Source organism: Schistocerca cancellata, chromosome 5 (genome assembly GCF_023864275.1).
Source record: "Schistocerca cancellata isolate TAMUIC-IGC-003103 chromosome 5, iqSchCanc2.1, whole genome shotgun sequence".
NCBI lineage: Eukaryota > Metazoa > Arthropoda > Insecta > Orthoptera > Acrididae > Schistocerca > Schistocerca cancellata.
Genome location: NC_064630.1, coordinates 560,968,740 through 560,994,324, shown reverse-complemented (window position 1 = coordinate 560,994,324; position 25,585 = coordinate 560,968,740). Strand labels below are relative to the sequence as shown.

The 25,585-nt window shown below is 41.3% G+C and overlaps 1 protein-coding gene across 1 annotated transcript in view; it reads right to left on the bottom strand.

Annotated features, from left to right (window-relative positions):
* The window catches only part of LOC126188679 (Kv channel-interacting protein 4-like), a 601,427-nt gene that overhangs the window by 494,497 nt on the left and 81,345 nt on the right, over nt 1-25,585 (bottom strand). Inside the window, exon 3 of the mRNA XM_049930285.1 lies at nt 20,188-20,257. Coding sequence (XP_049786242.1) covers nt 20,188-20,257 — 70 coding nt within the window. The remainder of the gene's footprint in view (nt 1-20,187; nt 20,258-25,585) is intronic.

Sequence of the window (25,585 nt, the reverse complement as noted above, 5' to 3'; positions counted from 1 at the left end):
GGTGAAATCACGCCTAGGCTACAAGGTGTTGGACGCCCAGGTGGCTAGTCAGCTCTGTGGAGGAGGAGAGATGGCGATCCGTGGCAGGACACACGACGGAGTAGAATCACAGTCTAACATAGACAGTCACGACGCTCACAAGTGTGAAAAATGATACCGTCTGACAAATGGGACTACATTAGCGCCTACAGCGGCGAGAAAGCAGCGATAAGATTAACGTCTGTTTTTAATTATTTTTCTGCTCGGTCAGCGAAATAGATATTATATTTTTGCGTTTGAAGCAATAATAAGTAATCGAGAGACGTGAATTACCATGAAATAAATGTAAAAACAGCGTAATCTCAATGAGTCATTGCCGTAAGCTAAAACTTACTCATGAAGGAATACTTTCAAAAATGTGTATAACTGCAGCTTATACCGCTGAAATCAAGAGAACGTAAACACGTTTCATGCAAGAGAAACGTAACACATTTTTGTTGTTTCCTGTTCTTTATATGATAGGTACTTTTCTTGACAACTAAAATTTCGTAGCCGCGCGGGGTCGCCGCGCGGTCTGGAGCGTCTATCCACGGTTCGCGCGGCTTCCCCCATCGGAGATTCGAGTCCTCGCTCGGGCATGGGTGTGTGTGTTGTCCTCAGCGTAAGTTAGTTTAAGTCAGTTTAATTAGTGTGTGCACCAAGGGACCGATGACCTCAGTAGTTTGGTCCCATAGAACGTTACCACAAATTTCCAAATTTTAAAATTTCGTGTGGAACCTAATGAGTTGCACATTATTCACTTTACTTTGCAATGCACGAATACTTTTGTAAATGCATTTTTTTCTTCAAAAGAGGAAGTGTTGAAGATTCTTGCCGTTTGTGGATCAGATGTAGCAACAACAGTGGAAATGGTTTCTTCTTTGTCGGGCAATAGTTTTACGACATTTTTACGTTTTAGGCTGTTATCACGTCCGTGTGGCTTTTCCTTCAGTTACAGTTGAGCCTAGATTACTTGAAAGATTACATAATGTAGGTATTGCAATCCACCCAAGTTTCCTGCGTTCGCCATTGACTGATTTGATTGGAAGTGTAGCGAAGAAAACTTCACATTGCTGAGTGATATACGACGCCTTTCTGCAAAAGGTCAGGTCTTCTGTTGCTCAGTAATTATTCTTCCTTCTTAAAAGAAAACAACATTCTTCTACAGGGTGTTTCAAAAATGACCGGTATATTTGAAACAGCAATAAAAACTAAACGAGCAGCGATAGAAATACACCGTTTGTTGCAATATGCTTGGGACAACAGTACATTTTCAGGCGGACAAACTTTCGAAATTACAGTAGTTACAATTTTCAACAACAGATGGCGCTGCAAGTGATGTGGAAGATTTAGAAGACAACGCAGTCTGTGGGTGCGCCATTCTGTACGTCGTCTTTCTGCTGTAAGCGTGTGCTGTTCACAACGTGCAAGTGTGCTGTAGACAACATGGTTTATTCCTTAGAACAGAGGATTTTTCTGGTGTTGGAATTCCACCGCCTAGAACACAGTGTTGTTACAACAAGACAAAGTTTTCAACGGAGGTTTAATGTAACCAAAGGACCGAAAAGCGATACAATAAAGGATCTGTTTGAAAAATTTCAACGGACTGGGAACGTGACGGATGAACGTGCTGGAAAGGTAGGGCGACCGCATACGGCAACCACAGAGGGCAACGCGCAGCTAGTGCAGCAGGTGATCCGACAGCAGCCTCGGGTTTCCGTTCGCCGTGTTGCAGCTGCGGTCCAAATGACGCCAACGTCCACGTATCGTCTCATGCGCCAGAGTTTACACCTCTATCCATACAAAATTCAAATGCGGCAACCCCTCAGCGCCGCTACCATTGCTGCACGGGAGACATTCGCTGACGATATAGTGCACAGGATTGATGACGGCGATATGCATGTGGGCAGCATTTGGTTTACTGACGAAGCTTATTTTTACCTGGATGGCTTCGTCAATAAACAGAACTGGCGCATATGGGGAACCGAAAAGCCCCATGTTGCAGTCCCATCGTCCCTGCATCCTCAAAAAGTACTGGTCTGGGCCGCCATTTCTTCCAAAGGAATCATTGGCCCATTTTTCAGATCCGAAACGATTACTGCATCACGCTATCTGGACATTCTTTGTGAATTTGTGGCGGTACAAACTGCCTTAGACGACACTGTGAACACCTCGTGGTTTATGCAAGATGGTGCCCGGCCACATCGCACGGCCGACGTCTTTAATTTCCTGAATGAATATTTCGATGATCGTGTGATTGTTTTGGGCTATTCGAAACATACAGGAGGCGGCGTGGATTGGCCTCCCTATTCGCCAGACATGAACCCCTGTGACTTCTTTCTGTGGGGACACTTGAAAGACCAGGTGTACCGCCAGAATCCAGAAACAATTGAACAGCTGAAGCAGTACATCTCATCTGCATGTGAAGTCATTCCGCCAGACACGTTGTCAAAGGTTTCGGGTAATTTCATTCAGAGACTACGCCATATTATTGCTACGCATGGTGGATATGTGGAAAATATCGTACTATAGAGTTTCCCAGACCGCAGCGCCATCTGTTGTTGAAAATTGTAACTACTGTAATTTCGAAAGTTTGTCCGCCTGAAAATGTACTGTTGTCCCAAGCATATTGCAACAAACGGTGTATTTCTATCGCTGCTCGTTTAGTTTTTATTGCCGTTTCAAATATACCGGTCATTTTTGAAACACCCTGTATAAATGTATGTAGGTCACAAGAGAATAGTAAATAAACTGTTCAGTAGTGTACCGTTTCATACCTCCCAGGATCTTTAGGAAACTAAAGAAAGACAAATGTAGTGTCATTATTGAGTTACTGTCCATTTTTATGGTACTACATATACTCTCCGTTGTTGTTAAAAACCAGTATAAATAGTAGTACTTGCACTCACCCGATATCGTATTCAGAAGTGTTGCTTGCTGGCCACTTGGAACGCTGCTGTCTCAGAGTACAACAAAAGCGAGCAGGAGTGTCGCAACTGTATATATTGGACTGTGGTACATCTGTGGAGCTCCACGTACGGGAATGTGTGCTGAACGTCATTTTCAGTTACGGCAGCTGTTGGCACGGGATCATCGAGATTGGACAAAGCTTCCTGGCTTCTGAGTTCAGGCGATAAGACGTGACTCAGTATCGAGGAATAATAATTTGTTGGAGTTTTTTGACAGCCTGTGATCATACGCAATGATGTTTGGGTGTAAAGTTTCTTAGTGTGGTTACTAGTTAACAACGCGGGTGCAAAACATTCTATTTGCGATATGTTAATCCCAGTGATGAACAGTGTAAAGTTGTTTACCATAGGATTTACCAATACACATGTAGCCTAGGATGTACTAAACGAGCCACTGTAACATTTGTTGATCTCCTGGGAATAACTGACCTGAAATGTACATAAAATGAAACGAGGGTCCTTTTGATAAGGACCCAACAATGGAAACAGAACACAAAATCTGGACAAATCAGCTAAATATGGGGAGCATAAGCAAATCTAAATGCCACCGTGTTGTAATGTTCTGACGAAAATTTAAGGTGCACATACACACTTATCATCAAAGAGAACGAAGATCAGGCTAATACAAGTGTACACATTCCCAAATACTACATCGCAGGCACAATCTACCTCGGACACTATGGAAGTGTAACATGTATGTAAGCATGGACAACGAAGAAGCATCTGTTCTGTAAAACTGCTTCTAGAATCAAACGAATCTCAAATCTATTGATATTCAACGCGAAATTTGTGCTGTGTATGGAAAGAAAGAGATCAGCGAATGTATTGTGCGTCTATAGTTTCCTTTGTTTAAGAGTGAGAGGTCGAATGTGCACATTATGGGTAAAGTTGCCGTCCGCATATAGATAGCAACGATACGATACAAAAATTGACGAAAAAATTTAATGACCGTCGGCGCAACACGTTATTTCAACGATAGGACAGAAATACAGTAGGATGATAACAAATATTACTGTAAAAATTTAACAGTCGTTACCTCACATCCCTAGTTGGTAATATTAAATTAGGATAAAACACGTTCTCGGACTCAAAAGTTCCAAAAATTAATTTCTGGGAACTACAGAACTCAACGAATGACTCTTTGAATTTTCTTTTTCGACACGTTGCTGAGAAGGCCCACTGAATAGAATTGCGATCAGTAACGAGATAGCGTTTCCTATGCTACTACGTGGACGGCGTCAAACATTCCATATGCATACACAAAAATGTGGCTTCAGAACTTTGGTATTTTACTGCGTACGTAATGAGTACGGCAACTCTCAGTTCAACTGCGCACTTTATCACAAGAGACTACTACTGTATCGCTTTTTTTTACTTTACTTGTTTTACTTCATTACTAATGTTCTCCCGCTACGTCTTCTTATTTCTGTGGCAAAATTGCATTCACAACGCACATGGGGGTCGTTTAGAGAAGTGTTAGATGTTCCTACAGGAGGAAGTACTTTTAGAAACAGAAGAAAGGTTCATATAATGATGTGTCCAGAAAGTAATACCTGCGGAGAAAAGGGCCAATGACTCCTCTAATTGTGATACGTCTGCTCTGTGGTAGGCACTATAAGAAGTGCTACATGTGGTTTCCACGCATCCTGACAACAGCTTCAAGCCCTTTTCCGCAGTATGTCACACACTCTTTCAAATATAGCTGGCACCATCCGAACTGTGTCACATACATTAGTCACACGATTCTGTAACGTCTGCTTACTGTCCATGGATTGGACATACACGTATCCCTTTAAATGTCCCCATCGCCAGAGTAGTAACGGTTTCAGGTCCGATGAACAGGCAGGCCATGCTACTGGGTCTTCCCGACCAATCCATTGCCCATGAAATGTTGCCGTGAGCCACTGCCACATGATCCGTAGAAAATGGGGTGCTGCCTTGTCGTGAAATGTCCTCCGTCACTGTCATCCTGTCGCTATCAGTGCTGTGAAAATTATAAGCATTTCAAACATGCACGATTAATTGTAACAGTAAGACGGCCTACACAACCGAATACTAAACCTTACTCGTCACAAGTAAAACGGCCATCTCAGCTGGCTTTGGTTTCAAAGTTTTGGGAATTTTTCTCGTAATTTTGATCACTACTACCTCCTGTAGGTATTTCTAACACGTTTTGACACCTTGTACAGCTTTCATGCATGTAAACAGTGAAGACCCTTAAACTACACACAGTATGATAGGTTCTGCTAACTAAATTTATCATACTACACTCTATCAGTTGATTAATTACCGGTTACTAAAACTACATTTTATAACAGATCAGTAGTTATTAAATATGATGCTGCTCATGCTTAGTGAATATTAACTATTAAAGATATACGACCATCAGCAATTAAATAAATATGTCAATTGTCCAGCTAAATTTGCCTGCGAGTTTACTTCTAATTAAATAATTTTACATTGTCCGTTACGTAAGAGAAATAAGTCTCTTAATTGCATGGAGAGTCTTGCTATGTACATTCACATTGTTTGTCTTATTTTTGCTGTCAATATTTTTCCATGCCCAGACATACGTGCAAATAAGTCTCTTCCACCTCGAGACGTAGTCTCTGCCTTCGCTGCTTCCTCAAAGATGGCGCGGCTTACTGATTGATTTTGTGCGAATGCACATGAAAATTATTAGTGAGCTCTTGGGCGATTAGCTGGCTTGAATCAAATAACTTTTTGCGAAAAGCACAAATAAATTCAGAGCAGTATCTGAGGGAATACTGACAGTCACCGTTTTCAGTATTTACTCACAACCCCTGATAACAACTGTAGGGCTGCGATCCCTTATTAAACAGAAGAGTCACGTAACTATTTCTTCACAAAAATGTTATTTAGTAATGAATAATTCGTCATTATAATTCAGTATAAAGCCATATTTCTCCGTCATTTATAGCTGGCATATCACCACCCTGTGCTCATAAATCACTTGGAGCATCTCAACAACATTAATAACATGGAATTACACGTCCTTTACTCCACCTTCACATTCTTTTTTCACTACCTGTTGATCCTTGACTCGCTCAGATGCTCATTTTCATTCATTCGATGTTCAGAAAGTCTCATGCCAACCTTTTTTCTTCCATCCATTTTCATTCAACTCTCTCTGCAGCTGAATTTACGCGGGTGTTAATCTCTTTCGGCTCAGCATCCAGACAAACAGAAAGTACACATATACAGCATTTGACAAATACAGAAGTTTATATACGTCATAAAGCGCAGATGCATACATGAAAAGACAATAAATCTCTGACCAAAGAAAATTCCTTCACATGACGAAACGACTCAATAGAACGTCAATTTTTCGTAGACATCTGGACGGAAAGTAGGAGTGATCGCATATGTAGCCCGAAGATAGTCTAAAAACATTATATGAAGTCATCAGTTCACTTGTTGACATCTCAGCTCCAATGGGTGTAAGACAATTTCTGGATAAGAAATTATAATTTGCGAGAAATAAGGTAATATTCGATTTGGTAAAAGTGAAGTATATATGAGCCATGGTAAAAATTGCTGTTTTGAAGAGCGCGCCGTTGCGCGTAGTGTGGAACAGTTGCCCTCCGCTTCTTGCGGTGGCGCCGCTGTGGCAATCGCTGCTTTGGTGTCTCTCTCTGGTGGGAAAGGAGAAAAGTTGCCTGTTCACGTGTATTTAAGGGGCGCTATGAGCTCGCTAGTAGGTCAGTATGGGTCAGTCTCTCGTCCCCAGCTTGCTAGTCTGTTTCTCGTCCGTATTTATTAGGCAGGTTAGGCAGTTAGTGTCTGTCTGTCGTTTGGAGTGCTAGTATGTCTGTCGTTCGGATCAACCTTTAAAGCCGGCCACCAAATGAGAGTCTTTCCACTCCGCCAGTAAGAAAACTCAGCGAGTGGTCGCCTGGTCGGGGCTTATTTCCTGCATCCGTGTCTGCGCGTTAGCCCGCCAGTCTGCTCGAGTTTGCTCAGGAAATGGTCATTGGCGGTTGGATCGATCGGCTGGTCGGTCGGGCACTGAGACACAAGATGACTTGTCCGTCTTGAGCGTCGGCGCATGTGAGATCCCCACGTGAGTCCAGTGGGCCGCGGCGTATAGCGAGGAGTAGTGACTTCGCGGTCGACACGAGAGCAACAGGAGTCAACCCACGACATCAGTGTGGCCGGTGCGAGCCGCGACGCCGTGAGACGGGAGATCGGCGCGCCTTCCTGCGTCCGTTGAAGCGGCTGGCAGCGGACGGTTCGGGAGAGCGATTTGGAGGTGCTGCGCCAGGTCTTCTCGAGAAATCACAGTTTATTAGAAGTTAAGTGATTGGTGATACGTTGTTTGATTTACTCTTGTTAAATTCTCTTTGTTTTCTTGGTAAGGTCACCAGCCGTTTTGCTTTGGGCTCGTTCCACCATTCTTCTCCGTTTGCCCGCCCACTGTTTATAAATTGGGTGGTCCGTTTTTCTCTTGTGGAGTAGGGGCGGGTTAGAGAAACCTGCGGTTCGGGTTGTTCGGTAATCTCCCTATTAATCTACCGTACGTTAGTAGCTGCCTCTGTCATGTTTTTCGGATTTGGTGTATTAACGAATTTATTGCTTGGTGTGTAACGGCCTAGTACCTGAAATATGTTTTGATCTTTGGAAACTTTGATATTATTGCCTATGATCTTGAGAGGTGGTGGTATCTGTGTACTGTAGAGCATCTTAACTATTGTTTGGCCAATCTTGTAGAATTTTATATGATTGCATTTCATGGGCTTTTATTTAAATGATCATTTTAGTATATAAAGTTGCCACCCTTTCACCGTAAGGGTTTCTTAGAAGTTAAAATCAAGTTGCACCTTCGGTGGAAAGGCTGATATTTTAATTGTTAGAGTTTTGTACCATTTCCATCCCTGCTACGGGTGGTGAGAGGCGGGTGGAGGGGGGGGGGTGCATAGTTTGTGTGCTTGTGTAAATTGTTAAAACTTTTAGTTTAAAGTTATCTGGTGTGTTGCAGATTTGAACCAGTGTAGTCTTTCAGAGGCTGTTGTGAGCGGTCGTAACTACGGCCGTGTCTAAAGGGAGCGGCAAGGTTCTCTGCCCGAAAGCTCATACAGTCAAAACTTGTTTCTTTCTGCCTCTGAATAAATTGTAAGTTTGATATTTAGAGGGTGCTTTCTGATTATAATTTTAAATCTGTTTCTTTTAAAAAATGCTTTTAGACACTTTTAAAGTGAATAAAATTCCCATTTGTTAAAAGGAATTTGGTTATGATTTCATCAGTTACTACCTGGCAACTGCTTACATGCTTACATAGTGTGATTAAATGTGTTGATGATCTTGGTGAGTCGCTAGTAAATAAAATAAATTCTTAAGAATACTCTTTGAAAATAAACCACGGTTCAATATAAAATCCTTTTAAGTTCACATCGTAAGCAAGTCTTTCCACAACACAAAGAAACAGAACCTGCAATATTCCCCATTTGAAACACTTAGATTTTTTTTTTTTTTTTTTTTTTTTTTGAGGCTCAAATATGCTAACTGGAATAATTATTGGGCGGTTACTTCAAAAGTCAATTTTCTCGCCCTGAAAGTTTAAAGCTGTAATACTCCACTTGCCACATAGTATTTCGTGAAGGAAGTACACAAAAATTGATAAAAAAATCTGGGATATGTTAATCTGCAAATCACTTTCGCTGTAATTATAAAAATATAACTTTAAACAGTACATTCTGTAAACTTCTACAAAACACATTCATTGTCGATAGTATATTACCAAAAACAGTCACCCGAGGTATGCTGTTAGTTCTTGTATAACGATAGCTACGCAATGACTAGTATGGACAAACTACGTCGACTGCCTAGCAGTGAATAGCTCTCGAGAACTAAGGTGTAACGTCCGTGGCCGCTTACTGCGTGTTTAGGCCTAATACTCAATTTTCTTGCAGCGAGCACTCTACTAGAGTATAAGAAAGCCTCTCCGCCTCGTACAAAAATCTAAATAGTTCTCTCGAGTAACGAATCTACGTTAATACCAAAATGTACCATAGCTGAGCAACGATTTGTTGAGACAATTAAGTTACTTAGAATCCTCTACTCACATAAACACGAAAGCTTTAGTTTCTCAACGCAATGTTGCAGACTCTTCCAAAAGTGCCGATTCAAAACTCTCTGCACCTCAGACTATTATAATTACAAACATAAAAATTGGTACAGCATTCTTATATTAAGTAATTATTTGTGAAATTTATAATCCGTAAGATGAGCCAAAAGAGTTGATGATCTGTAACATTCTGTCGTTTCCAAATGGCAAATATACACTTAATAATTTGTAAATTGCTGCAGATTATTAAATAAGGTTCTCAGGAGTATGTTTCGTTTCGTTAATACACCTGTTGTTGAAATTTCAAGGTTTCAGCTTCCACATATTTGCCAGAGCTCAGTATTATGAAAAGCCCAATTTTCTTTTAAGCTATTAATTCCACTGGCTTCAAACTCAGGATGCTTTACTTTCATGTACATCTGAATACATGCCACTATTTTTGACGTATATTAAGTAATAATAATCTAAATGGCGTGGAACTTCGCAGTAATTAACTGCCTAGCCTGAGCTACATTCATACGCTGTCATCAGCAAGGGTGGGAAAGAGATGCGAAGCCGGCCGAAGTGGCCGTGCGGTTAAAGGCGCTGGAGTCTGGAACCGCAAGACCGCTACGGTCGCAGGTTCGAATCCTGCCTCGGGCATGGATGTTTGTGATGTCCTTAGGTTAGTTAGGTTTAACTAGTTCTAAGTTCTAGGGGACTAATAACCTCAGCAGTTGAGTCCCATAGTGCTCAGAGCCAGCCAAGAGATGCGAAGTGAATCGCGTGTCGCTGGCGAGCTACAAAGAAGCATGCTACCCCACGAGCTGCTCCTTGATTGGATCTGTATTTAAACAGGAACAGAATCACATCGCGTTCATAAAAATGCTAGTAGTTCTGACAATGCCATTTCTCCTGTGGTTGCAACTCGTGCCTCCCGTTGTCGGCATCCAAACGGAAGTCCGCTGGACATTTGAGCTTAAGGGAGGCAGTACTACCTGTTTTGCCTATCATTGCTGTATTCTCCTGTCAACCAAAGTACCGAATTCATGCACCAACACGGCTGTGGAAAGAATATTTGATTCCAGGTGGATTCCAGCAGTAGAGGACATTCGAGACCACCGTCCAGCCCTGGTCAACAGATTTCATCTGTTCGTAAGCGGCTTCTGCTAAGCAGCTTTCCCCCTCGCGACACTGAGTGCTTCCGCTTTTGGGCCCTCTTGTTTGCTTCGACCGCATGAAAATTTTCCCGAACTTAGATTGAGAAAAAGCCTTATAATCTGCGTATAATGGTACTTCATCACAGCCTAGCTTTCCTTCTCTTTGAAGACATTTCACTAACGTGTGGTTCACTGATATTTATAAGCCAATTTGATATCATATTCATGAGGGCCGTCATTTAACTTTCTAAATTTGTAATTGATTAAATACCTGTCTTGTCTGTTTCCTGTAGATGCATGTGACGTAACTATATGGGGAGTAAGACGATAAAACCTGTGCATCCTTGCTGTACTATAGCCCATAATACAGCAACAGCCACTTATTGGTGTCTAGCACACAAAGGCGCATCCTTGCGATCGCTTTACAACATAATTGCCATTAAAATACATCACTACTACTGCACGACAATTTCAGACTTGGAGGACTTGGATGCGAAGTTGAACTTCGGCAATAAATCATTCACACCGTACCTACTCGAGTGATTGTGACTATTTATGTGTTTTTAGACCTTATAGGCACATCTAGCACGATGGGACATTACTAGAATAATCCACAATGTTACTTGGTTCCTTAAACAATCCGTCATTTTGAGCAACTACATTGTTTGACCTATGTTTATGTTATACCTTTAGGGATATTTATTTGCGTTTTTTAATTACATTTGCAATGCACCAGTGGTCCAGAGCTTGCTATGTATTGACATGGTGGTCAGGCCTCGGGTTGCGACCCCTGCTCGCTTCGCCCCCACCACTCCCTTTGGCGCCAGGAAGATTCCTTTGGGAAAAGAGGGGTGGCCTCCTCGCTTAGTAACCAAAACGTCCTCGGCTCCGGGTTAGAACCCGGATTTATATCTACATCTACATGGTTACTCTGCAATTCACACTTAAGTCCCTGGAAGAGGGTTCATCGAACCATTTTCATACTACTTCTCTACCATTCCAATCTCGAATGGCGCATGGGAAAAAGGGACACGTAAATATTTCCGTTCGAGCTCTGATTTCTCTTATTTTATTATGATGATCATTTCTCCCTACGTCGGTGGGTATCAACAAAATATTTTCGCATTCGGAAGAGAAAGTTGGTGATTGAAATTTCGTAAATACATCTCGCCGCAAAGAAGATCGCCTTTGTTTCAGTGACTGCCACCCGAACTCGCGTATCATATCAGTGACACTCTCACCCCTATTGCTCGATAACACGAAACGAGCTGCCCATCTTTGCAATTTTTCGATGTGCTCCGTCAATCCTACCTGGTAAGGATCCCATACCGCGCAGCAATATTCCATCAGCGGACGGCCAAGTGGAATGTAGGCTGTCTCTTTAGTGGGTTCTACCAACAAAGCGCAGTCTTTGTTTCGCCTTCCACACAATATTATCTATGTGGCCTTTCCAATTTAAGTTGCCCGTAATTGTAATTCCTAGGTATTTAGTCGAATTGACAGCCCTTACATTTGTGCGATTTATCGTGTACCCAAAATTTATCGGATTTCTTTCAGTACCCATGTGGGTGACCCCGCAATTTTCTTTGTTTAGTGCCAATTGCCACTTTTCGCACCATACAGAAATTTTCTCTAGATCATTTTGTAATTGGAATTGATCGTCTGATGATTTTACTACACGGTAAATTACAGTGTCATCTGCAAACAGTCTAAGGGGGCTGCTCAGATTATCACCTAGATCATTTATGTAAATCAGGAACAGCAAGGGCCTACGGTACTACCATGCGGAACGCCAGATATCACTTCTGTTCTACTCGATGATTTACCGTCTATCACTACGGACTGTGAGAGGAAATCACGAATGCAGTCATACAACTGAGACGATACTCCATACGCACTCAATTTGATTAATAGCCGCTTGTGAGGAACGGTACAAAAGCTTTCTGGAATCATCAGCAATGGTGGAAGAAGACTTTCGGCATTAGGAGTCACTCCTCATTCCGCCAGTCGCCTTATCGATTAGAGCCGAGGAGTGGACAGAGGATGGGAAACTGCCCCTAAACGCGGAAGAATCAGCAATGATCAACGGCATAAGGATGCAGAAGGCAATGGAAACCACTGCATTAAAGACACCTAACGTGTATCCACAGGACAAGCGGCCTGTAATTGAAAAAGTGTCATGATCTCTCCTTTGGCAAAAGATTCCGGGCTAGTCCTCCACCCGGATCACCGGGAGGTGACTGCCAAGAGCGAGGTGACCATGACACAAAGAATGAATAATCAACTAAAGGATAACGTTCTACGAGTCGGGGCGTTGAATGGCAGAAGCTTGAATTCGGTAGTAAAGCTACAAAATCTGAAAAGGGGAATGCGAAGGCTCAATCTAGATATAGCAGTGGTCAGTGTAGTGAAATGGAAAGAAGACACGGATTTCTGGTCTGATGAGTATAGGGTAATATCAACAGCAGCAGAAAATGGTATAACTGGAGTAGGATTCGTTACGAATGGGAACGTAGGGCAGAGAATGTGTTACTATGAACAGTCCAGGGATAGGGTTGTTCTTTATCAGAATAGACAGCAAGCCAACATCAACAACGATAGTTCAGGTATACACGCCGACGTCGCAAGTTGAAGATGAAGAGATGGAGAGAGAATACGACGATATTGAAAGGGTGTACAATACGTAAAAGGAGATGAAAATCTAATAGTCATGGGGAACTGGAATGCAGATGTAGGGGAAGGAGTAGAAAAAAAAGGTTACACGAGAATATTGGCTTGGGACAAGGAATGAGAGAGGAGAAAGACTAATTGAGTTCTGTAACAAGTTTCAGCTAGTAAATATTCTGTTCAAGAATCACTAGAGAAAGACGTATACTTGAAAAAGGCACCGTCATATGGGAAGATTTCAGTTAGATTACATCACGATCAGACAGAGATTCCGAAACCAGATACTGAACTGTAAGGTGTACCTAGGAGCAGATACAGACTCAGATTACAATTTAGTAGTGATGAGAAGTAGGCTGATGTTTAAGAGACTAGCCAAGAAGAATCAACGAGGGAAGAAGTGGGATACGAAAGTGCTAAGGAATGAAGAAGTACTGGTTAAAGGCGCTTCAGTCTGGAACCGCGCGACCGCTACGGTCGCAGGTTCGAATCCTGCCTCGGGCATGGATGTGTGTGATGTCCTTAGGTTAGTTAGGTTTAAGTAGTTCTAAGTTCTTGGGGACTGATGACCTCAGATGTTAAGTCCCATAGTGCTCAGAGCCATTTGAACCATTTTTTTGAATGAAGAAGTACGCTTGAAGTTCTCCGAGGCCGTAGATACTGCTGCGATAAGGAATTACGCAGTAGGCTGTTCAGTGGAAGAGTAATGGCCATCTTTTAAAAGGGCAATCACAGAAGCTTGAAAGAAAATCGTAGGTACAAAGAAGGTAACTGCCAAGAAACCATGGATAACAGAAGATATACTTCAGCTGATCGTTAAAAGATGGAAGTACAAAAATGTCCAGGGAAATTGAGGAATACCGAAATACAAGTCACTGAGTAATGAAATAAATGGGAAATGCAAGGAAGCTAGGACGAAGTGGCTGCATGCAGAATATGAAGAAATCGAAAAGGTCGTGACTGTGGGAAGGACTGACTCAGCAGATAAGAAAGTCGATACAACCTTCGGTGAAATTAAAAGTAAGGGTGGTAACATTAAGATTGCAACGAGAATTCCGCTGTTAAATGCAGAGGACAGAGCGGATAGTTGTAAAGAGTACACTGAAGGCCTCAATGAAGGAGAAAATTTGTCTGATGTGGTAGAAGAAGAGACAGGAGTCGATACAGAAGAGATAGGGGATCCAGAATTAGAATCAGAATTTAAGAGAGCTTTGGAGGGCTCATGCATCACAGTTACTGACAAGAATAATATACAGAAGAACGAAAAAAAAATCCTGAGTATGTGTTAGATGACGATCGCTTTGGCTTTATGAAAGGTAAAGCCACCAGAGAGGCCATTCTGACACTGCAATTGATAATGGAACCAAGACTAAAGACTAAAGGAAGCCGGCCGGAGTGGCCGAGCGGTTCTAGGCGCTACAGTCTGGAACCGCACGACCGCTACGGTCGCAGGTTCGAATCCTGCCTCGGGCATGGATGTGTGTGATGTCCCTAGGTTAGTTATGTTTAAGTAGTTCTAAGTTTTAGGGGACTGATGACCTCAGAAGTTTAAGTCTCATAGTGCTCAGAGCCATTTGAACTAAAGAAAATGCAAGACTGATTAATCCGATTTGTCGATCTGGAAAAAAAGGTTCGACAATGTTAAATGGTGCAATATGTTCGGAATTCCGAGAAAAATATGGGTAAGCTATAGGAAGAGACGGATAGTATATAATATGTACAAGAGCCAAAGGGTGTAAGACAGGGATGTAGTCTTTCACCCCTACTGTTGACTCTATACTTCGATGGAGAAATAATGGATAAAAAGAAATGTTCTGGAGTGGAATTAAAATTCAAGGTGAAAGGACGTCAGTGATACGATTGGCTGATGACATTACTATTCTGAGTGAAAGTGAAGACGAATTACATGATCTGCTGAACAGAATGAACAGTCTAATGAGTACAGAGTATAGATTGAGAGTAAATCGAAGAAAGACGAAAGTAATGGGAAGTAACAGAAATGAGAACAGCGAGAAACTTAACATCAGGATTGATGGTCATGAAGTAGATGAAGTTAGGGGATTCTGCTAGCTAGGCAGTAAAATAACCAATGACGGATGGATCAAGGAGGACATAAAAAGCAGATTAGCACTGGCAAAATGGCATTCCTGGCCAAGAGGAATCTACTAGTATCAAATCTAGGCCTTAATTGGGCGAAGAAATTTCTGAAAATGTACGTCTTCAACACAGTGTAGTGAAACATGGACTGTGGGAAAAACGGAACAGAGGAGAATCGAAGCATTTGAGACGTGGTGCTACAGAAGAATGCTGAAAGCTAAGGAATGAGGAGGTTCTGTGCAGAATTTGAGAGGAGAGGGATATATGGAAAACTCTGATAAAGAGAAGGGACAGGATGATAGGACATCTGTTAAGACATGAGGAAATGACTTCCATGGTACTAGACGGAGCCGTAGAGAGCAAAAACAGTAGAGGAAGACAGAGATTGAAATACATCCGGCAAATAATTGACGACGTAGGTTGCCAGTGCTACCCTGAGTGAAGAGGTTGGCGCAGGAGAGGAATTCATGGCGGGCGGCATCAAACCAATCGAAAGACTGAAGACTAAAAAAAAAGTATAAGGTAATATCAACAGCGGCAGAAAATGGTATAACAGGAGTAGGATTCATTATGAATACGAAGGTATAGCAGAGAGTGATTTACTGCGAACCTTTCAGTGATACGGTTGTTCTCATCAGAATCGACAGCAAACCAACACCGACAACAACAACAACAACAATAACAGTTCAGGGGATAATCTGACGTCGCAATTCAAAGACGGAGAAGAAGAGAAAGTATATTAGGATACTGAAATGGTAATCCAGAACGTAAAGGGAGATGAAAATCTAATGGTCATGAGGGACTGGAATGCAGCTGTAGAGGAAGGAGTACAATAGAAGGCTATGGGAGAATACGCTCTTGGCACTGGGAATGAGTGAGGAGAAAAATTGAGTTCCGCAATAAATTTCAGCAAATAATGGCGAATACTCTGTTCAAGAACCACAAAAGGTCGAGGTATACTTGGAATAGGCCAGGAGATACGGGGCGATTTCGGTTATATTGCATCATAGTCAGGCAGATATTCCGAAATCAGATAATATATTTTAATGTGTAACTGGGAGCACATAAAGATTCAAATCAAAATTTAGAAGTGATGTGGAGTAGGATGAAGTTTAAGAGACTAGCCAAGAAGAATCAACGCGCAAAGAAGTGGGATACGAAAGTACTAAAGAACGAAGAAGTACAACTGAAAAGAGCAATCACAGAAGCTGGAATGGAAATCGTAGATACAAAGTAGGTAACTGCCAAGAAACTATGGATAACAGAAGAAATACTTCGGCTAATCGATGAAAGAAGGAAATACATCAACGTTCAGGGAAATTCAGGAATACAGAGGTACAAGTCTATTAGGAATGAAATAAATGGGAAGTGCAAGGAAAGTAAGGCGAAATGGCTGCGGCCGCTGTGGCCGAGCGGATCTAGGCGCTTCAGTCTGGAATCGCTACGGTCGGAAGTTCGAATCCAGCCTCGGGCATGGAAGAGTGTGATGTCCTTAGGTTAGTTATGTTTAAGTAGTTCTAAGTTCTAGGGGACTGATGACCTCAGATGTTAAGTCCCATAGTGGGGTTGGGTTGTTTTGGGGGAGGAGACCAGACAGCAAGGTCATCGGTCTCATCGGATTAGGCAAGGACGGGGAAGGAAGTCGCCCGTGCCCTTTCAAAGGAACCATCCCGGCATTTGCCTGGAGCGATTTAGGGAAATCACGGAAAACCTAAATCAGGATGGCCGGACGCGGGATTGAACCGTCGTCCTCCCGAATGCGAGTCCAGTGTGCTAGCCACTGCGCCACGCTCGGTAAAGTCCCATAGTGCTCAGAGCCATTTTTGAAATGGCTGATTGAAAAATGCGAAGAAATCGAAAAAGAATTGATAGTCCTAACGACTGGCTCAGAGTATAGAAAAAGTGAAAACAACCTTCGATGAAAGTAAAAGCCAGGGCTGTAACATTTAGATTGCAATGGAAATTCGACCATTGAATGCAGAGGAGAGAGCGGATAGTTGGAAAGAGTTCATTAAAACCCGTTATCAGGGAGAGGACAAGTCTAATGACGTGATGGAAGAAGAAACAGGAGTCGATATAGAAGAGATAGGGGATCCAATACTAGAATCAGAATTCAAAAGAGCTTTGGGCGACTTAATATCAAATAAGATATAAGGGACAGATATCATTCCATCACAATTTCTAAAATCATTGTTGGAAGCGGCAACAAAACGCCTGTTCACGTTGGTGCGTAGAACGTATGAGTACGGCGATACATCATTTGACTTTCGGAAAAAGATAATTGACACAGTTTCGAAGATTGCAGGAGTCACCAAGTGCAAGAATTATAGCGCAATCAGCTTAACAGCTCGTGCATCCAAACTGCTCACAAGAATAATACACAATAGAATGGAAAAGAAAACTGAGGATGTGGTAGATGATCACTTTGGCTTTAGGAAAGGTAAAGGCACCAAAAGTCAGTTCTGACGTTGCGGTTCAATCAAGACACGTTCGTAGGATTTCTCGTACTGGAAAGAGCGTTCTACAATGGAAAATTGTGCAAGTTGTTCCAAATTCTGAGAAAAAAAATAGGTAAGCTATAGGCAAAGACGGGTGATATGCATTATGTACGAGAACGAAGAGCAAACAGTAAGAGTGGCACACGAACAACGAAGTGCACGGATTAAAAAGGGTGTAAGACAGGAATGTTGTCTTGCACCCCTACTATTCAGTCTGTACATCGAAGAAGCAATGACGGAAATTAAAGGAAGGTTCAAGAGAGATTTCAAATTCAGGGTGAAAGAACACCAACGATAAGACTCGCTGATGATATTGGTATCGTTAGTGAAAGTGATGAAGAATTACAGGATGTGTTGAATGTCATGAACAGTCTAATGAGTATAGAATACTGAATGAGAGTATATCGAAGAAGAAGGAGCTCAAACGTTATTACCTTAGAGACTGCTTCTAGGCGCTACAGTCTGGAACCGAGCGACCGCTACTGTCGCAGGTTAGAATCCTGCCTCGGGCATGGATGTGTGTGATGTCCTTAGGTTAGTTAGGTTTAAGTAGTTCTAAGTTCTAGGGGACTGATGACCTCATAAGTTAAGTCCCATTCTGCTACCGAGGCAGCAAACTAACGCATGACGGACGGAGCAAAGAGGACATAAAAAGCAGACTAGCACTGACAAAAAGCCATTCCTGGTCAAGAGAAGTCTACTAGTATCAAATATAGGCCCTAATTTGAGGACGATATATCTGAGAATGTACATTTGGAGCCCAGTCTTGTATGGCAGTGAAGCATTGATGGTGGCAAAACCGGAAAAGGAGAAAATCGAAGCATGTGAGATGAGGTACTACAGAAGAATGTTGAAAATTAGATGGGTTGATAAGGTAAGAAATGAGGAATTTCTCTACAGAATCGATGAAGAAGGGGCAGGATGGCAAGACATTTATCAAGACATCAGGGAATAACTTCCACGGTACTAGAAGGAGCTGTAGAAGGTGACAACTGTAGACGACGACAGAGATCGGAATACATCCAGCAAATAATTGAGGACGTATATTTGCAAGCGCTACTCCGATATGAAGAGGTTGACACAGCAGAGGAATTAGTGGTGGGCCACATCAATCCTGTCAGAAGATTGAAAAAAAAATCTGCATTCAAGATACCAATTTCTTTTTTTTTGGGGGGGGGGGGGGATGGCGTTTCAGATGTCCCTACGGATTCGTTTCGTGCACCCTGCACTACGTCGAGGTCCAGTGTGGTGGCCAGCCTGTGGATGCTTTTAAGGCGGTTTTCCATCTACCTCGGCGAACGCGGGCTGGTTCCCTTTTTTCCGCCTCAGTTAGACTGTGTCAGTGATTGCTGCGCAAACATCGTTTCCACGTACGCGTACACCATAATTATTCTACCACGCAAACATTATGGGTTACACTCGTCTGGTATGAGACGTTCCCGGGGGGTCCACAATAACCCTGGGTTCGGTGTGGAGAGGCGGTGGGGTGGGTGGACTGCTGTGGCCTTTTGTTGGGTTGTGAACCGTTTAGGGCTACGGCGAGACGAAGCTTCTCCGTCGTTTCTAGGTCCCCGGTTTAATACATACATACGTCTGTATCAGGAAAGTACCCAGACAAGCGACAGCCGCATAATCGACGTAAGTTCCCTCTCAGAGCTTTGGGCGACTGTTAGCAAACGGAATCACACTGTAAAACATACAACTAGGAATTGTCCACGAGCTACACAGTATTTTTGGACTAAGACATGACATATTTCCGTCAAACTTACGCAAATGTCTTCAATCTTTCTTTGTATAATTAGCAGTGTAGTCATACAGGCTTTTGATGACTCTGTAAATTTATCGCTTTTATAGTACTTAATCGATCGTAAATGGTTCAGAAATGTTTTCACCATTGCAAACTAGGAAATTAATGGAGATATCGAAATGGATAGTACAGAGGAGTAACAAGTTTCCGGTATATAAACCCTGAACCATTTAAGTACTATAAACGGAATAAACTAATAGACAGATCCAAAATCTGTATGCTTACACCGCTAATTACACAAAGCACGAATGGAGAACCCTCGATAACAAAGTAGAAGTGAGGTTGTATCTCGGTCCATAAATACTGTACAACTCTTTGTCAATCTTCACTAATATTTTTTACAGTACATGTCGTTTGCTAACAGTAGTCCAAAGTTCTGAGACGTTGTCACCTGTCTGGATAGCGTTCGTGATACAGAAGTAGTGTGGGTTGCATAAAACGAATAGCTTGGAGTAGCTGAATTACGATGTACTAGTAAAAGACTCTCCTTTGTTACATCAGTAGTTTACCATTCCACGAGATTCTGTTCACTTTGAAACTGAGTAAGGTGTTAAAATTGCATGAAATGCAGAAATTTGTAATTCACTAATGAAATTAGTGTAGTTCTCAGAGCGAGTGATATCACCTTTTGAACCATGAAGCACCGAAGACTGTAGAGTGTAGGCCCTATACAATAATTAATTACGTCGAAGAGCGCTTGAAAATCGCTATGTTCGCTTTACAGCTTTGAGCAACAGATTGCCAATTTCAAATAATTCCGTAACAGCTTTATCAAGGAATATAAGAATTCCGCATTTTGAACATCATGAAGTCTTGTGAAATAAGTTATTAACTATACATCATACCGTGACATATTTCTTATCTATCGTTCATTTTTCGGCGGTGTAGCTGGTGTCGATAGTGGACTCACCTCCTTGCGGGAAGAACTGAGAGAAAATATTCTTGAAGGACTCCTCATCGACCATGCCAGTGGGACACTCCTGAAACAAACAGAAATGCTCAATTCAGTGAAGTTTCATACTAAAAAAAGAAACTGAAGTGTGTTCGCTTTAAGCTTTGGTGATCTTGCTAACTAAATAAACTATACAACTCGCTGTCTTCGTTACATTTAATTTATCTGAAAAGATAGAAATCTTTGAATAACAATGAATTGTAGTCACCATACGCCAGCTTATTACTATGTTTGTAACGCTTGATAAAATTTCCAACAATTGCGCCGATTTATACCTTGTCACATCTACCATTCTGCAGTTGATACACTCTCTGCATTTAATAATTATGATTTTAGTCAAGTGATCTATCATGCTTCAACAAATTTCCAAGCCTGTTGGAGACTCCAAAACTATATGGTAGAGCCATTGTCACTAATGGTCATAACATGTCCGGTATTCAGTATTGATATAAATATTTTGTATAACGAACAAAAATGCAGCGTGCATTGAAATGTATGCAGATCTGAAAAATAATCGTGTCAACTGCCTTAGTGAACCCTGTGAGTCCCTTCAAGTACCTACTTCGACCCTTTTAAAGACTTGCTACGATAGTGTAGTTTGTGGAGATATCCAGGTGCACTATTGTGGTTCCTGTCACAGGCATCCCTCGTCAGTCTGAGCTGACTCCGGCGAAGATGACTTTCCCACAGCCCATATATGTCAACACGAGCCGGCGGCTCCCAATATACAGTAAAATGGACTGCCCGACTCACTGCCCAGTCGACGGCTGCAGCATGCTAGTGGGACTGCCCCCCGCACTGATACAACACCTTAGACACCTGCAGATCATTTTACCTCTCTTTCACATATATTTTATTTCTCATCTTTTGTGTTTTCAGTCGTATTTTACATTACTGCTACTACTTTTGATACTAGTTTGTTTTAACATGTGATTAAATCACGCTCTTTAGTATTTTCAGAAGTTTAGCGTTACATGAGGTTTACTTATATCGATTTATTGAAGTTACTATCATCTCCAATAGGCAAAAGTATGAACCTTGCCTCTCACTGCACTTTCTTACATTAATTACTCTTAGCAGATATTTGTTTGGTGTATTTGTTACAAACTAAAATTTTGCTATGTCGCCACTATATATATATATATATATATATATATATATATATATATATATATATAGAGAGAGAGAGAGAGAGAGAGAGAGAGAGAGAGAGGGAGAGAGAGAGTTAAAAAGTATAAAGTAGAAATATTGAATGAAAACCTGGAAAGCGACTCAGTCAATTCCCTCATATGCTTTGATGGTATCCTTAACTCAGCAAATAAAATAGTGATATGTAGAAATAAGTACCCTTGTAATTAATACATAAGCAAATACTGATACCGACAACATGTGAAAAATAGCTTCTGCTCTACAGAATAGCATACATTCTCTATGGACGAGATGTGGCATCTCTATTGACAATACGTAAAATATCTCTGATAGTTTGTTTACTGTGCGTTTCCGTTTAGCATGTGTGTTGAACACTGTGAATTGTGTAAGAGAAGTTAAATATGTGTGATTATCTGCATAAGAAGACTACAAGCAAACCACAAGTAATAGTTTCTAAAATTCGCCATTAACTATACAGCATACTCCAGGAGGAATGCTCAGTATTCAGGGATATGGAAAGAACGATCATTACTAGCAAAAAAATCTGGTAAACATGAGCTCTAAAATGCGTACCTTAAGAGTTATGAAAAGTACTTCATTTTCCATACCGTGAAACAAATCTCTTCTTTTGCAAGCTCTTGGCTTTCCATATTTTAGGAGGAGGCATTCGATACCACGAAACAAATCTCTTCTATTGCAAGCTCTTCGATTTTCATATTTTGGAAGGAGGTGTTGTCTAGTAAATATCGCTCTTAAGGTGTGCACTTCAGAGCCCATGTTTAATAGATACTTTTTTTTCTTGTTTTGGTCCATACTATCATCTCTCAAAATATGGAAAGGAAAGAGTTTGCAGTAGGAGAGATTATTCATAGTGTCGAAGATGTCTAAGTGCTCATAGCTCTCATGGTATGCATTTTAGATTCGATGTTTACTAGTCTTTTTTGCTTTGGATGATCGTTCCTGTAAAATCCCTAAGCAGTTACCACTCCTTCTGGGACACTGTGTATAAGCTTATTATAATTCAGATTACACATGAAAAATACCCTCTGTACTGTAGAGCAGTATTTATACTCTGTGGACATAGTGTAGAAATTCTAATGTGTATTGTTCGCTGTGGACTGTACAAGTGATGTTTAATGTGTGTGAGTTTCTGCCTGAGACGACTAAAACAAAACCGCAAATAAAAGATTTTCCACGTTCGCCACTAGCGAAAGACAAAGATTCAGTACTGATTAAAAATTGTTCTTGTCTATATCACAGTAAAGACAGATAGTAGTACCAGTGCCCTTACAGAAAAAAAGCTAAAGATATATCTGAAAATAGAGTGTCGGGTGAAGACAAATGAATTGTTTGTTGTTGTTGTTGTTGTGGTCTTCAGTCCTGAGACTGGTTTGATGCAGCTCTCCATGCTAATCTATCCTGTGCAAGCTCCTTCATCTCCCAGTACCTACTGCAACCTACATCCTTCTGAATCTGCTTAGTGTATTCATCTCTTGGTCTCCCTCTAAGATTTTTACCCTCCACGCTGCCCTCCAATGCTAAATTTGTGATCCCTTGATGCCTCAGGACATGTCCTACCAACCGATCCCTTCTTCTAGTCAAGTTGTGCCACAAACTTCTCTTCTCCCCAATCCTATTCAATACCTTCTCATTAGTTATGTGATCTACCCACCTAATCTTCAACATTCTTCTGTAGCACCACATTTCGAAAGCTTTTATTCTCTTCTTGTCCAAACTATTTATTGTCCATGTTTCACTTCCATACAAGGCTATACTCCACACAAATACTTTCAGAAACGACTTCCTGACGCTTAAATCTATACTCGATGTTAACAAATTTCTCTTCTTCAGAAACGCTTTCCTTGCCATTGCCAGTCTACAAATGAATTATCATTAGATTTTTCCAAGACTGGGTAACATACAGTTTAGTATGTGGTGCTGCAATCTATTCCCACGTCAAAGACCGGAATATTTTACACAGCTGGAGACTCAGAATTATGATGTACAGACCCAACAGAAAATGTTACAGCAGTTAGATTTTTTGGGAAGCAGTTGGTGGCTAACTCATTAATATTAATCTGTGAATTTATACAACCATCCGTTGAGAGAATATGAGAGTCACTAACGTGTCCATTAGGCAAGCAGTTTCTGGCTATCTAATTTCAGACTGGTAGCCTTAACTGTTAATGAAATAGTAATTTTAAACAACATAGTTTCCGAACATTACAATGGCTATTTGGTCTAAAACGGTCCTCCAGTCCGTCACTGCAGATGGATACATTACTGAGAGACGTTTCAGTGGACGGAACAGTACAAGGTACGCACGTTAAGAGACAATGCGCCGTCTTCGTCGGCTCGTTGACTTCGCCAAGAAGAACACTTTCCGTGTCGCCTGAGCAGGCTGGCAACGAATCATAGTGCTAGAGGGCGCCAAAATAACTTGGCTTCTAGATGTGCAGGTGACACAGTAGGGTATGGGACAATGGTAGTGGAGGGGTCTCCGCTGGAAAGGGCCGCCACGTGATACGGCAGGTGCTATCCGACAGCTGAAGCCTATGCACAAACGTATAGCTCGTATCAAATCTCACCTACAGTTATCGAGTCTTCAGACTGATTTATGATAATGTAAAATATTTTTCTCTTTCTTTTTATATGAATGTCGTTATTACTTGGTGGGCATCTCTCAAAATTAATTGCTGATTTGGTTATTAGTTTAATTCTGATTTTTTCTCTGATTTGAATTAAATTGCTTTTTGTAAGACGGTTTGTTTCATGAAACTTAATCCTTAGCAAAATCATTAATCACGTTAATAATTGTAAGACCCACTGATCTTGTAACACGTCACATGTAAGTTGAAAAATTAAATAAACTTATTTAGGTTCTTGCCTCGGCTAAATGTTTCTGCTCAAACGTGAGATCTCTGATTATTTTTTGCATTTGGCCACACGCGCGCGAGTGAATAATTTCTTACCATTTTCTTTCTTAATGCATTGTAGTCTGACTCGTGGCTCTGGATCTCGGCTGTTAAACTGAAAATAAAAATCATAAAGCTATGTCTTCCGTTGCAGCGGCTGGCGGCTGTGAAAAAACGTGTATTATAGTTGAAGCGAGCGAATAATTCGCTTCAGCTAATTTCATAAATTAAAATTGCCACGTAATGGCGACTGTGGCTGCAACGGCGGCTGCAATTGTTGCGCTGAAAATAACTTGAATTACTGATATTCAAAGGAAAGGAGATAGGGTTCGCCTCTTACAATTAAAAGTGAATAACAGCATGAAACATATATTATCTGATTACAAGTACAATAATGCGTACATTCAATAGCACTCGCCAAGATGTCCGACTACTCGCATCGAAGACAAGAGAGAGAGTGATAACGGATAAAATACGACAAAAGATGGTTCCTTTTACATTTACATGACCCATTATTGTCAGAGTGCATCTTTTTTATTCTTTGCGTTAGAAACTGACGCACAGAATTTTATATGATAATAGTAATACACATGAGAACAAAATTACATATCGCCTGAGCGGTTAATGTTCACGTATAATCCAACATTAAATTTTTTTTTCCCCAAATACCACTTTCAAGCTTCTGTAATATTTCTACTGGGGACGGTACACCTGCTCATCAGTATTACTAAAAATAAAATTTTCATCTTCTCCTTCTGCGCCTTTTCTCAGTAGCGAAGCCGTGGGAAGCTCTTGTAGCCATGTTTTCCCCCCTCCTTTATTCCCTTTATTGAGCGAATGCACTAGTTCTGCAACTCTGCCAGGTACAGTATCTAATTAGAATTTCACTTCCTCATTTTCTCTTCTGTCAAAAGTTTAATAACATTACACACAACTACACGTGCCTGATTATGAAAGATTTTCTCTGCAACTACAGTATGATGTTGTAAAGAGAGAACAAGAACGTTCCTAGTGCCCACATTGGCAGGCGACAGCAGCGATGCGAAAAGTCGACCGGTTAAAGCCGATATTGGTATTTTAATTATGAATACCGGTCTGGTCTCGCTTATGAAATGTGCTTCTTATTTTTTGCTAATAGCCAAGTAAGGAAACGGGAACGTCAATCAGCCATAACAGCAGTGCTAAAATTTTTGTTTTTAAATAAACCTTTTTTAAAGAAGGATACTTTTTGTCTGTAAAATCTGCATTGATTTGAAATACTACTTTATTATAGACAATGGGAAAAGCTATCA